At 36.5% G+C, this 12,218-nt stretch overlaps 1 protein-coding gene across 1 annotated transcript in view; it reads right to left on the bottom strand.

Moving 5' to 3' along the window:
* LRP1B (LDL receptor related protein 1B) overlaps positions 1-12,218 on the bottom strand; it is a 585,099-nt gene that overhangs the window by 244,728 nt on the left and 328,153 nt on the right. Inside the window, exons 22-23 of the mRNA XM_065670655.1 lie at positions 7,851-8,051; positions 3,936-4,181 (exon numbers count right to left, since the gene is read on the bottom strand). Coding sequence (XP_065526727.1) covers positions 3,936-4,181; positions 7,851-8,051 — 447 coding nt within the window. The remainder of the gene's footprint in view (positions 1-3,935; positions 4,182-7,850; positions 8,052-12,218) is intronic.

The following is a 12,218-nucleotide window of genomic DNA, read 5'->3' as shown; positions in this document are numbered from 1 at the left end:
GAGTTGCACAAAAGGACGCACATATACCTCTTTTCAGAAAGATTAATTTCATGTTCTTCTCTTGATAACCACTGCGCACACAGATTAAATTATCTATGATGTTTTAAATTAATCAGGTACCTCAGCAGAGCTATATTTCTACTCTTGACATACTTGTTCACATTCTGGCTTGGACTTTCCAAATGATACCCCTATTTGTTAAAGCAATGAATGACTTACTGTAAAGCCAATTTTTCAAAGCTCCACAGTAGTGAAATAATTTAATGATGAACAGGATTACTGATATTAGTAGCTATTTCACAAGTACCAGTTATCTGAACCTGAGAAACACTAATAGCACTTTCCAATTTCTGATAAATTGGCAGCTATTATGCAGGAGATCACAGGCTACTGACATACATTGGCAACCCCAATGCATAAGAACACACATGATGGACATTACCAGTAGTTCTTTAATGTTTCTCAGTAATTAACAACACAATGCAAAAAAGAAACCCAATAAGTCTTTGCTATGGTTGATAGAGTTTTTCCATTTAAAGTAGAGGAAGTCTTATTTAAGCTCTACATCAAGTAGATGTACCTACAGTGCAAATAATTATTAAGTACACCAATGAAAAGGACTAGAGTTCAATTGGATCTTTACAAATTTAAGGTACACTACTTAAGAATGTAAATCAATGATAAGAAATGGGCAAGAAAATGCGTAGGGCAACTAATACTTTGTAAACATTTTGTTTATTTGGACATTTTGGTTTAATATGAAGGTCATATGGTGCTTTTTTCACTTTTGTTCCCTTCCCACAACAATGCAAATATTCAGATCCTTGGTTATTGTGGCTGATATATAGTGAAGTCATAGATATGATACCACATAAAAGAATAACTGATATTGTGATAAACAAAAGACACTGCATTGCAGTGCAAAATTTATCTGGAAAGAATTCAGAAAGACAACAGAAACCAGTTTACATAGGTTCCTCTATGATAAAGCTATTTAAAAGTAGCCACATGGATAGCAGCAATTATTGCCTAGCTGGTGAGTTGTGATCCAGAGTTCAGCCACCACTTTGCTTTACATAATGTAGCAATCAATCACCACAGTCTGTACAACCAGAGTCTAGAATTTTACTTATTACTGCCCAACTCTCCCTATTCTTGTACGTGCAGTATCACATTTCAAGGGTAATAAGCTGCATAAAATTGAGTATAAAACTGATGGGATACCAGATCTGTAGGAAAGAATTTAGAAAATTAGATCAATAATGGCATGGCAGTGTAAATAAGGTCAACTGAAGGTTTGCATCTGAAATAAATATGACATAATCCTTCCACTCCTTCCCCCTAAACTTTGGTGAATGCAGTCTACAATACTGTCCTCTGTCCCGAGTATGGCTCAAAGAAGAATGTGAATCAACTACAGGAATGCAAGAGGATATCATCAAGTGTTGTAACAGCTCTAGAAAGCATGGCCTGTAAGGAAAGAATCAACAATTCGGAATTGCTTAATCTAAAAAAAAATGGAATAAGATGATGAGTGCAAGCACACAAAATTCCCCAAAGACATAAAAGGATGATGAATTGAAAACAGGAAAATCTTGTTTTCTATATAAATAACAAGTAAGCCAAGGGTTAAAGGCTTAAACTGGAGCAGGAAGACTCAGAAAGACTAGTGGGAACAGAGGAGTGTGAAGCACTACAGCATCTCATCCCTGAGAAACTTGGAGCTCCCCACTGAAAGCGTCTTAAAGATCTTTGACAACAGATAACGCAGTATTAACCTTTGATCTTCCTTCCACCTTGTCATTCAATGACTCTAGAAAATGAGCTATATTAAAGTGATTTAGAATGTTCAGACTGAATTGACAGTTTTATTTAACATTATGCTTCAATCACCCTATAAAAGAAAATAAAGTATCAAATGGGGGTAAGAAAAACTGAAAAACTGTAGTCTCACTTTTCTTACTTTCCAGCACATATGAATGTCACTATGGGTTGTTTTTTTTTACCCCCTTAGATTCCAAAAACTGGTCATCTCTATTTGCTTCAACTTCAAGCTTGTTTCAACTTTGTTTCCTCCACCAAGTTACAAACTCCGTCTTAAACACTTTTAATTCTTTCATTTCTGTAACCTATTAAGAATGCACTTTTTGAATTACTGTAGATGCCCATAAGAAAACAAATCAGACCGATCAAAAGTCACTAAGAGTAAGAAGAAAGCAATGTCATAAAAGAAGAACTTTAACAGCAATGAATTAAAGTTCAGATATGCAGAACTGCAGCAATATACCAGTAAAGGATGATTTGAGAGTCTACTATCTACAGGGCTCCGTAATGTCTGAACAACATATGTTCCTGATCTCATACTGTATTAGTAACTATTTATGTATGATAGTAACAATTATGGAAACACAAGGACTCAGTTTAGAGATCATTCTGGAAATTACATACAACAGTCATTCCAGCCTGATGAATGTAAATCACAATCTTAATGAATTAAAAAATAGCTCTAAGGCACAACTTCTAATTCATGAGCATTTGCTAAAAAGCTCTTTAAAAGAACATCCATGATATAAACATAAATTTTAATTACTGATTTTTTTGCAGAAGAGAAATATTTTTCTTGCATCCAATAGATGTTTTGGCTGTAAGTAATTTACAGCCTTCACTACTACTGTAATGAAGTTCTAAAATGTTATATAAAATAGCTCATTGTCAAAGCAGATTGATTAGAATTTGCCTTTTCTGAAATAAGGACCATTAAGTTGGGTGCGAACTACTAAATTTCAGGTGACTAGCAACAGGAAACTTGGGCGTTTATTTCTAGCTTTCATAGAATCGTAGAATCATAGAATAGTTAGGGTTGGAAAGGACCTTAAGATCATCTAGTTCCAACACCCTTGCCATGAGCAGGGACACCTCACATTAAACCATGTCACTCAAGGCTCTGTCCAACCTGGCCTTACAGACTCAGAATTTTTTCATGTAAATCATCTGAGGAAATGCTGAGTATCTGGAATAAATCAAGATGATCTTATTTATGGTATCTACTGAATAATGAACAATCCAAATAAGTGACAGACAGTTTGGGAGAAATTTCTACTCAGAATTTATAAGACACTATCAAAGAATAAAATTATTAACGAATAAAAATATAAAAAAATCCTTAACTAAAATTTTGAAAATATGGAGTGCAAAGTAAATGCTATTTGTAACTGCCTACAAGGAGGTAAAGATATGGTGGCAATTTATATTGCACATACATGTTTGTATTTTATACACAACACTGCACTTGAAAAATACACGCCTAACATAGTTTCTAAATAATTTTGTAATCATTCACAGTAGTGGAAAATGAGGGGAAGACATTCCCCTCTCCTGTTTTGGTTTATATTGTTTTCCTTCTTGATTAGTGAGCTGAAAGGCCTTACTGATGTCCAAAAACAAGAACCAGAACGTCACAGGTGAAAAAACAGGTTAAACTGTGAATGCTAACAGGGAGCGGATAATTGACCATATGTGCGCGCATGAATGCTTAAAATTAAACTTCTGAACACTCAAGTAACAGCGATCAACACCATGATGTCACAGGCTGATTCACTTCTTCAAAATGCATAGTAAATCCACCATATTATACATATATATACACACTTATGTATATATATCCCCTGTATATTAAATATACATGAAAAACTATAAAACTCAAACAACTTAGGAATTATGCGATATTGACATTCTCAGAAAGGCTTATATTGCAACACTACTTCATCCTGCATGAAGAACAGGGACAGCTTTAATGAGTTCTTCATATTGCTGTCAGCCATGCATTTGGACAATTCAAGCCTATATTTCTTTCAAAATTGAAATAACCTCTCACTAAAGGGACATAATAACTATTAACATCTGGAATATTAAAAATACATTAAATTTCAACTCACCAGTACTAACACAGTTTTCTCCATCCTTACTGAGCTTCCAGCCTTCATAACAGGAGCACTTGACAGTATTTTTATGCTGTTCACATACTTGGCTACACTTAAGGTGCCTGGTACAGTAATCCATGATCTCACAAGTTTTGTTGTCTATACTAAGACTGAATCCTGCAGGGCAGGAGCATGCAATTCTTCCTCCAGGAATCACAGAACATTGATGGCTACATCCCCCATTGTTAAGTGAACATTCATCTGAAATAACACGGAAAAAAATTCCCAAACATTAAAGGCTGCAAGGCTGACAGGCATCTAAGTAGCAGAAAATTAATTTTACATTTGTTAAACAGCTTTCTAGATTCAATTTTTTATATTATCTAATTTATAAGTATTTGGCATGGTAGCTTTACTGCAACCTTCTAAGCTTGTAGCATGGCAGATGTACAATGTACATATATTTTCAGGCTTGCATGCATATTATTTTATTCATTAATAATTAAAGAGTGTCCATACAGAGTCAGTTCAAAGATCATTACAGCTCAATCATCTTCAGTGGTGATCAAAACCTGATGCCCAGGGAAGCAAGTGTACTTTCACAAATACATCCCTACCTCCAGCCACTTGAGCTTCCAGGGAGAAGGCTCCAACTCTTTAGTCCTACATATCCATATCACAAGCAACTTGTCAAAGAAATATGTACAAATCAGAAGTAAAAATCAGAATTTCTTTCTCCTCGTTTTCCAGTAAGATCAACTACGGAATACTACTGCTGCAATCTCTGTGTCAGCACCCTCACACTATATTCTGCAGGTATTTGATGATTTACAGAGCTCTGCTAAGCAAATTGAAGTTGATTTAGGAAACCCTTAAAACACCTGAATTAAAAGCATGAAAATTGTGTCTGTGAGAAAGTCTGGGACCTTTGAGGCAAAGAAAAAAAACAACCAAACAACCTAACCTATAGGACTATTCCTTACCTCATAGTATTGCTGGTGTCCAGGGTATCAATGGGAAGACCAAACTGACATACTGTCGCTGGAAGCTAGGCTTTTGGGGTGGTTTTTACTTTTTTTTTTTTTTTTGTTTGGTTGGTTGGTTGGTTTTGTTTGGTTTTGGTTTTTTTTTTTTTTTTTTTATATTTTAATTATTTTGTTTGAGTCTAACAAGTTCCTGAAAGCCTTGCTCACTTATGGCAAGATGTATAAAATGTAGCAGATTCCTACAGAAGAAATATTTCCTTACCATTTAAAAAAACCCACAAAAACCAACAAAACAAACAAACCAAAACAAAATAAAAAATATACCAATAAGAATAATAAAGCCCTCTTCTAACAGTCCTTTGTTCAGATTTCAAGTTTGGTCTTTTGTGGCTTTTTTTATCATAAAGGATTCAAATTCTTTTATTTGCCTAATGGCAAATGTGTTGTCCAACATCCCATATTTGTCTTTCAGTTTATGGTTAGGTATGTTTTAAAGCTAGCTAATTAAAAACCTGAAATACCTGTTGACTACTAACACACCATCTAAAAGTTAAAACAACTATTATAATCCAAGCTTGGCCCTACATAGTAGCCAATAGAATAAAGGTGTCAGAATGGGCTGCTACTAGTAGGAACATAATTGCCCAATCACAGAAATAGCACAGAAATAATATAAATTATCTTACATTGTAATTTTTTTCACCTGGAGTCTAGACAGCATGAGATTCATAGGTAGCTCTCAGAGGATTTAGGTCTACAACGTAATATATTCAAGGGGAGCACCGAATTTCAGGTCCTCTCCTGCAGCACCGTCTTCAAGACTGACCAGCAGAACAGGCCAGTGTGAGGATCTCTCTGATATACCCGGCAGCTGCTGTTGCCCAGCCAGTGAACTCTGTCTCCTGTGCTAAGCAACTGTGCTTAGTCCAGTGCAGGATCTCCTAGGAATGACAGATCCTACAGGGTAAAAATGCTTGTAAGTATCTCCAAATGCTTTGCAATGGAATGCCAGAGCTTGGAAAACATCCTATGCAAAGCAAGGTCAGTGGCAAGAGGCAAACTGTTGATATAATAATAAAAAAATAATTATAAAATCACCCAAATTTTTCCTAAAGATGGGTAATGTTCAAGGATCACCTCCCCCAAGCTCAGGAGTGGTGCATCCCAACATAGAGGAAGTCAGGCAAAAAGACCAGGCATCTTGCATGGATGAAGAAGAAGCTCCTGGACAAACTCAGACACAAAAAGGAAGCCTGAAGAGGGTGGAAGCAAGGGCAGGCAGCCTGGGAGGAATACAAAGAAACTGTCCAAGCAGCCATGGATCATGTCAGCAAAGCTAAAGCCCTCATAGAATTAAAGCTGACCAGAGATGTCAAGTGCAACAAGAAAAGCTTCCACAGGTATATCAGTGATAGAAGGAAAACTATGGAAAATGTGGACCCTTTCCAGAAGGAAATGGGAGACCTGGTTATCTGGGACATGGAGAATGCTAAGGTATTAAATGAATTTTTTTGCCTCAGTCTTCACTGTCAAGAGCTCCAACCACGCTGCTCAAGTCACAGAAGGCAAAGTCAGTGACTAGGAGAATGAAGAACTGCTCGCTGTAGGTGAAGATCAAATTCAAAACCATCTAAAGAAGCTGAAGGTACACAAGTCCATGGGACCTGATGAAATGCATCTGTGGGATGAGAAAACTGGCAGATGAAGGGGCTAAGCCACTGGCTATCATATTCAAGAGGTTGTGACAGTCAGATGAAGTTCCCATTAACTGGAAAAGGGAAAAAATAAACCCCATTTTTAAAAAGGGGAAAAAGGAAGACCCAAGGAACTACAGGCTGATGAGTCTCACCTCAGTGCCCAGCAAGATCATGGAGCAGATCCTCCTGAACACTATGCTAAGGCACATGGAAAATAAGAAGGTGACAGGTGACAGCCAACACAGCTTCACTAAGGGTGAATTGTGCCTGACAAATTTGGTGACCTTCTATGCTTGGTTTACAGCACTGACATCCACCAAACCACAGCACTGGTGGATCAGGAAAGAGCAACTGACGTCAACTACCTGGACTTGTGCAAAATATTTGACAGTGTCCAGCATCACATCCTTGTCTAAAAAGGAGAAGCATGGCTTTGATGGATGGACCATTCAGTGGATAAGGAATTGCCTGGATGGTTGTGCTGAACAGCTGCGGTCAACAGCTCGATGTTCAAGTAAAGACCTGTGACGAGCGGCATTCTTCAGGGGTCAGTATTGGGATTAGCATAATTTAACATTTTTGTCAGCGACAGGGACAGTGGGACTCGGTGGACTCTCAGCAAGCTTTCTGATGGCACCAGCTCATGTGGTGCATTTGACACACTGGAGAGAAGAGATGCCATCCAGAGGGACCTTGATGTGGTTGAGAAGTGGGCCTGTGGAAACCTCAGGAAGTTCAACAGGCCAAGTGCAAGGTCCTGCATGTGGGTGGGATAAGCACAGATACAGGGTGGGCAGGGAACACTCTGAGAGCAGCCCTAAGGAGGAACATCTCTGGGTATTGAATGAAGACAAGCTAAACATGAGCCAGCAGCGCTCTGCATGCACACAGCCCAGAAAGCCAACTGTATACTGAGCTGCACCAAAAGGAGACCTTAAGCTTTTGTAGTTGGAGAGAGCTGCAAATTAGCTTATCCTTTCATATATACCAGAGCCTTTTAAATTGTTTTTCTCCAGGGGTTAGGAAATTAAGGAATTACCTAAGAATTATGTTTTCCCTTATTTGAAGAAGACTAATACTTCAAGCACAAACCCAGTATGACTGAAGTAAAAAATCATCCTATAAGCTATTAAAATAAAATTTTAGTAAGATAAACATGAGATCTGTTTTTTAGTTAAAAAGTATTATGACAAACAATAATAACAATAAAACAAGAATAATCAAGAATGCGTGTCTAAAAGAAGTACCACAAAGGTCGCCTTCATCAGATCCATCAGGACAATCTCTTCTCCCATTGCAGAGCTTCTCAGGCTGTAGGCAGATGGAGGTATCATTAGCACAAGGGTATTTTGGTGGTCCACACATATAGCCCTCGCAATTATCCTCATCAGACTGATCCTCACAATCAATATCGCCATCACATAGCCACGCTTTGCTAATGCATCTCCCTTGGAGAAAAGAGACAATAAACACAGGAAATTAGACTGGAAGCAAACTTCAGAAAAATACTTCAGTAGCATTACACAGATACTTGGTTTTATTATGCTTGCTCTTAATAGTACTTTCCTCTTAGATGAAGAGAAAGAAGTCAACTTTTACGTATACTCTGAAGCATCATACAGATCAATGTTAACAGTAATTTTCCAAACACATCAGTCCTAGCAATTCTATGCTGAACAGAACTGCATACAGGCAGGACACAGCCTCATAATCTGTTAAATATTACAAATTGTAATAAAAAGCTTTACATTTTGTTTCTTTTTAATTCTGCTTTTCTTCATCTCTCTTCCTTTAACTTCTAGTCCAAGAGCCTGCTATAGGAGCTACATTTCAATGTAAGTTTATTAGCATAGGTTTCAGAAACAAAATCTTTCCAGGAACTATACACAATACATTCCCAGATTATGACAGGTAAACGATCATCTTTTAGACAAATTAATTACAGCAGATAAAACTTCCTATATGATTTTAGTTTTATCAAATCAGGGTTCAGATCCTTTCTTTCACTCCTCCAAAGGTGGGGGGAGGAAGAACTTTTTTGCTGATCATCATTGTCTAGAGGCAGCCTCTTGATTAGGAAAGGGGGAGTTGATCTTTAAAAAACATACGAGTATTAGATTAGCATCACCCAAAACAGGGATTTTATTAGGTGAAAAATAACTGAGATTAAGAATGCTACCACTTCCACGTGTGTATCTGTGAGTGCTCTCGTTCCAAACTGATTTTCAGCTCTCAAGCATAAACTTGTTACTTGCTAGCTACAACCAGTATGGGCTAGTTGTAAATTTGGTAACACCTAGACTGAAATGGAATGTACTTTATTCTTTAAGTAATAAAGAGACAACAGGAAGAACCACAGGTTAGGAAGCTTGGGCTGTGCTTCTGCCTATAAACAATTTAGGTAGAGAAAAATCAGTCTGGAATGGAAAAGAAGATCCTGGAAATGTCTAGATCCATTGATGACAATGCTGGTGGATGCCCAGGGACTGACCAGTGATGCCTGAGACTGGTAACCTGCAAACTGTCACACAGCATGAAATCACACAACGTTCGGCCCCCTCTTCCCAGTTTAGCAACAATCCTCCAAATAGGAAGCTGAGATTGATCATGACTTTGTGGGGGGAGCAAGTGAGTCATTGTGTGAAATAATCAATAGGAACAAAACGCTGCTTGCTCTTTAATGCACCTCAGTGTCACATCTGCTATAGGCAGCCTTTTACTTCTGTACTGACTATGACAATATAAAACCACCTCAAAAGGAATTCTTTATTGCTTTCCACAGTGTAGCAACTGTCCCTAACTGTAACTTTACCATCTTTAAAGGAAATATTTGCTTCAGAGTAGCATAATGCTTTTCATTTTATATTTTAGTCATCTTTTAATGGGAAGGTGCTAATGTCCTCAAAGAGTGACAACAAGGCAAAATATAGACAAACAAAAACAATGAAAAATTTCTGTTTGTGCAGCACTCACAAAGCATATGTGAAACTGTTTTCACTTTTGATGAAGAAAAGCAAGAAGTGAAACTTTAGGATCAAACTACAGTGAGTGTGGTTTCAAGCAACAGAACATAATTTTGCCAGTGCAATCACCTGGAAAACTTAAAAAGTGTCAATTAGAATGAAAATAAAAGGTGTCAATTAGAATTAAAAGCTTTCAACTTTTTTTATAGTGGCCAAAGTCCCAAATATCCTACAATGAAAAAAACAGAATTGCACAGACACAAGAAAACAAAGTTGCATGCATGATATGTTTGTGGTTTATCATTACATGGAATCACAAGAGTTTAAAAATAGCACCCATATTCTTTATTACCTTGAGACGATCATTGATTTTTATATATTATTATAACACAGCAGTAGGATGAAAGCTAATGGAAAATACCATCATCAAGCAAATTAACCAGATCCCAAAGTAAACTGACATTACTTCCAGTAGAGCTCCAAATCTGTTTTTTAATCTTTTATACATACAAATGTTTACAGAGCAAATCAGTTTTACTGCCTTCTTCTTACTTTAATGAAGATATGTTTTATAATGAAAGATTAATCTTCCACTACAATAGCTATAACATGTTCTTAAGTAGAATATATATTCAAGGAAATAATCTTTGCCAAAATTCTAAAGAGATGGACTTAATGAAGTATTATGACTGTCTTGAAATAATTCCTTAGTACTCGCTGAAGTATTTTTGCTTTACTGACTGCTATTGAAATTTACATTTTTGGTTTCCAGGAACATTTTTAGTAAAATTCCATTATATATTAACTGTCTCAATGAATCTATCTGTTCTTTTCTATGGCTTTTTTGTGTAACACAAAAATATATGTAAACTAATGAATCAAAATTTCTGAAGCAAGTAGTATGTGGGAAAGCCGGATCAAAATGCTTTTCCAACATTTTTTATTTCCTACAAATACTAGCAAGTATGACAGAATTAACTTTTTATAGTCTTTGTTGGGATACTGAGCCCAGGAAGTTTTTCAACTGATTATATATTTTACTGTATTAAAACTACTTTGATGGAGCATTATTGCATTCAGCTTCATCTTAATGTTAATTCTTGCTGCCTACAGCTGTAATGCCTTCCTAACTTATGGAATTGACCCAAGCTCATTTCCATCAAAATGAAAGAATGTTCTGATACATTTAACTAAATGTTGTGTTGATAAGTTGATGATCTTGCTTGTCCTGTAGAACATGCCTGAGACTTAGACTGAACTACATTCTTTCAAGAAGATGGTAATTTCTGTTTTAAAAGCTATTAGTAGACAGCAGATGTTTATGCATGTCTCCTGGATGAGACGGAAGAAAAAAACTCAAGGCCTAAACAAAACAGCTGTTGCCACAGAAAACAAAGGAACTATGAAATGAGAATAAAACCAGTACTGGAACAACATGCACAATTTTCTAGTTTACTTGCTATGGTGTTTTCTTTTTATTTAAATTTTTAGTGTCAACTAAATCCACTGCTCAAGTTAAAAATTGAATCATTTTGAACAAGCATTATGTTCAAAAGGGTTATTAAAGTAGTTATATAAGATATACAGCTCTAAAGATCTACTGGTGCGAGGGGAGGCAGAGCAGGCAGGGAACAAGTAGAAGCAACACAACAGGGTAGACACACCTTATGAGCAATACTCTTTTCCACTCTTTGAACTCCTTCATGCATCCCATTCTGATGTTCCTACTAAATCTTCTCTTCCTTAAAAACTCCTCTCATGCCATATCACTCCACAGTAACCCTTTCCTCCTCATGAGCCCTGACAATCTGTAGGGCAGCCCTACCAATTTCCTCATCAGCTTCTTTTCAGTATTGACTTCTTTCCATTCTTCTCTATTTGTCACATACTTGTATCTTGACTCTTACACTTCCATCCATCCAGTACAATTGCTATTGCTCTCCTCTTCCAGTATCACTGTGATGACCACCCACCCCTTGACTTCCTCTCTATGTAATTTCCTTATGTTCCACACCAAAGAAATCCTACTTCTTCCCTCATCTTCCCTGTCCCCCACTCCAGTATGTTATTAACATATGAGAACATTTGAGGAAAAAAAGGGTAAAATAATAGCCCACAGGGTAGCAATAAAAATGCTAAGATACGAAATTAACTGTTTCTTGAAATAAATATAAAAAGCAGCAAGTATGACAAATACACATTACAGTTCAGATCAACTGCTTACTAAACTGAAGTATATATGGCTCTTGCATTTATCTTTAAAAAGTCTTGATTATGATCATTAGAGTAATTAGATAACTTTCTAACTGAGACTGCACAGATTCTGTTCCTGGTCCAATAATACAAACTTTAAAATAGTGAGATGGAATAAAAATGATAGATTTATATAGTACATAAAACTGAGCCTATAATTTTTGGAGGACAGAATCAGAATTTAAAATAGGAAGTTAGCTCTTCGTCTAATCTAATTATGTCTAGTCTAATGTAAAATAATACTAATCTAATTTAAAAGTAGAAGATAACTGGCTAGAAGCAGCCCAACAGTAGTCAGTCTCAATCAGGTATTTATTGCATCTAATATCCTACTGCTGTGCAAACTCTAGTGTATTTTTCATCACACTTCACCACAAACAACCATGTAATGTTACTGAA

The sequence above is a fragment of the Lathamus discolor genome, chromosome 3, assembly GCF_037157495.1.
Source record: "Lathamus discolor isolate bLatDis1 chromosome 3, bLatDis1.hap1, whole genome shotgun sequence".
NCBI lineage: Eukaryota > Metazoa > Chordata > Aves > Psittaciformes > Psittacidae > Lathamus > Lathamus discolor.
The sequence above is the reverse complement of the archived record's forward strand: the minus strand, read 5'-3'. Positions and strand labels throughout refer to the sequence as shown.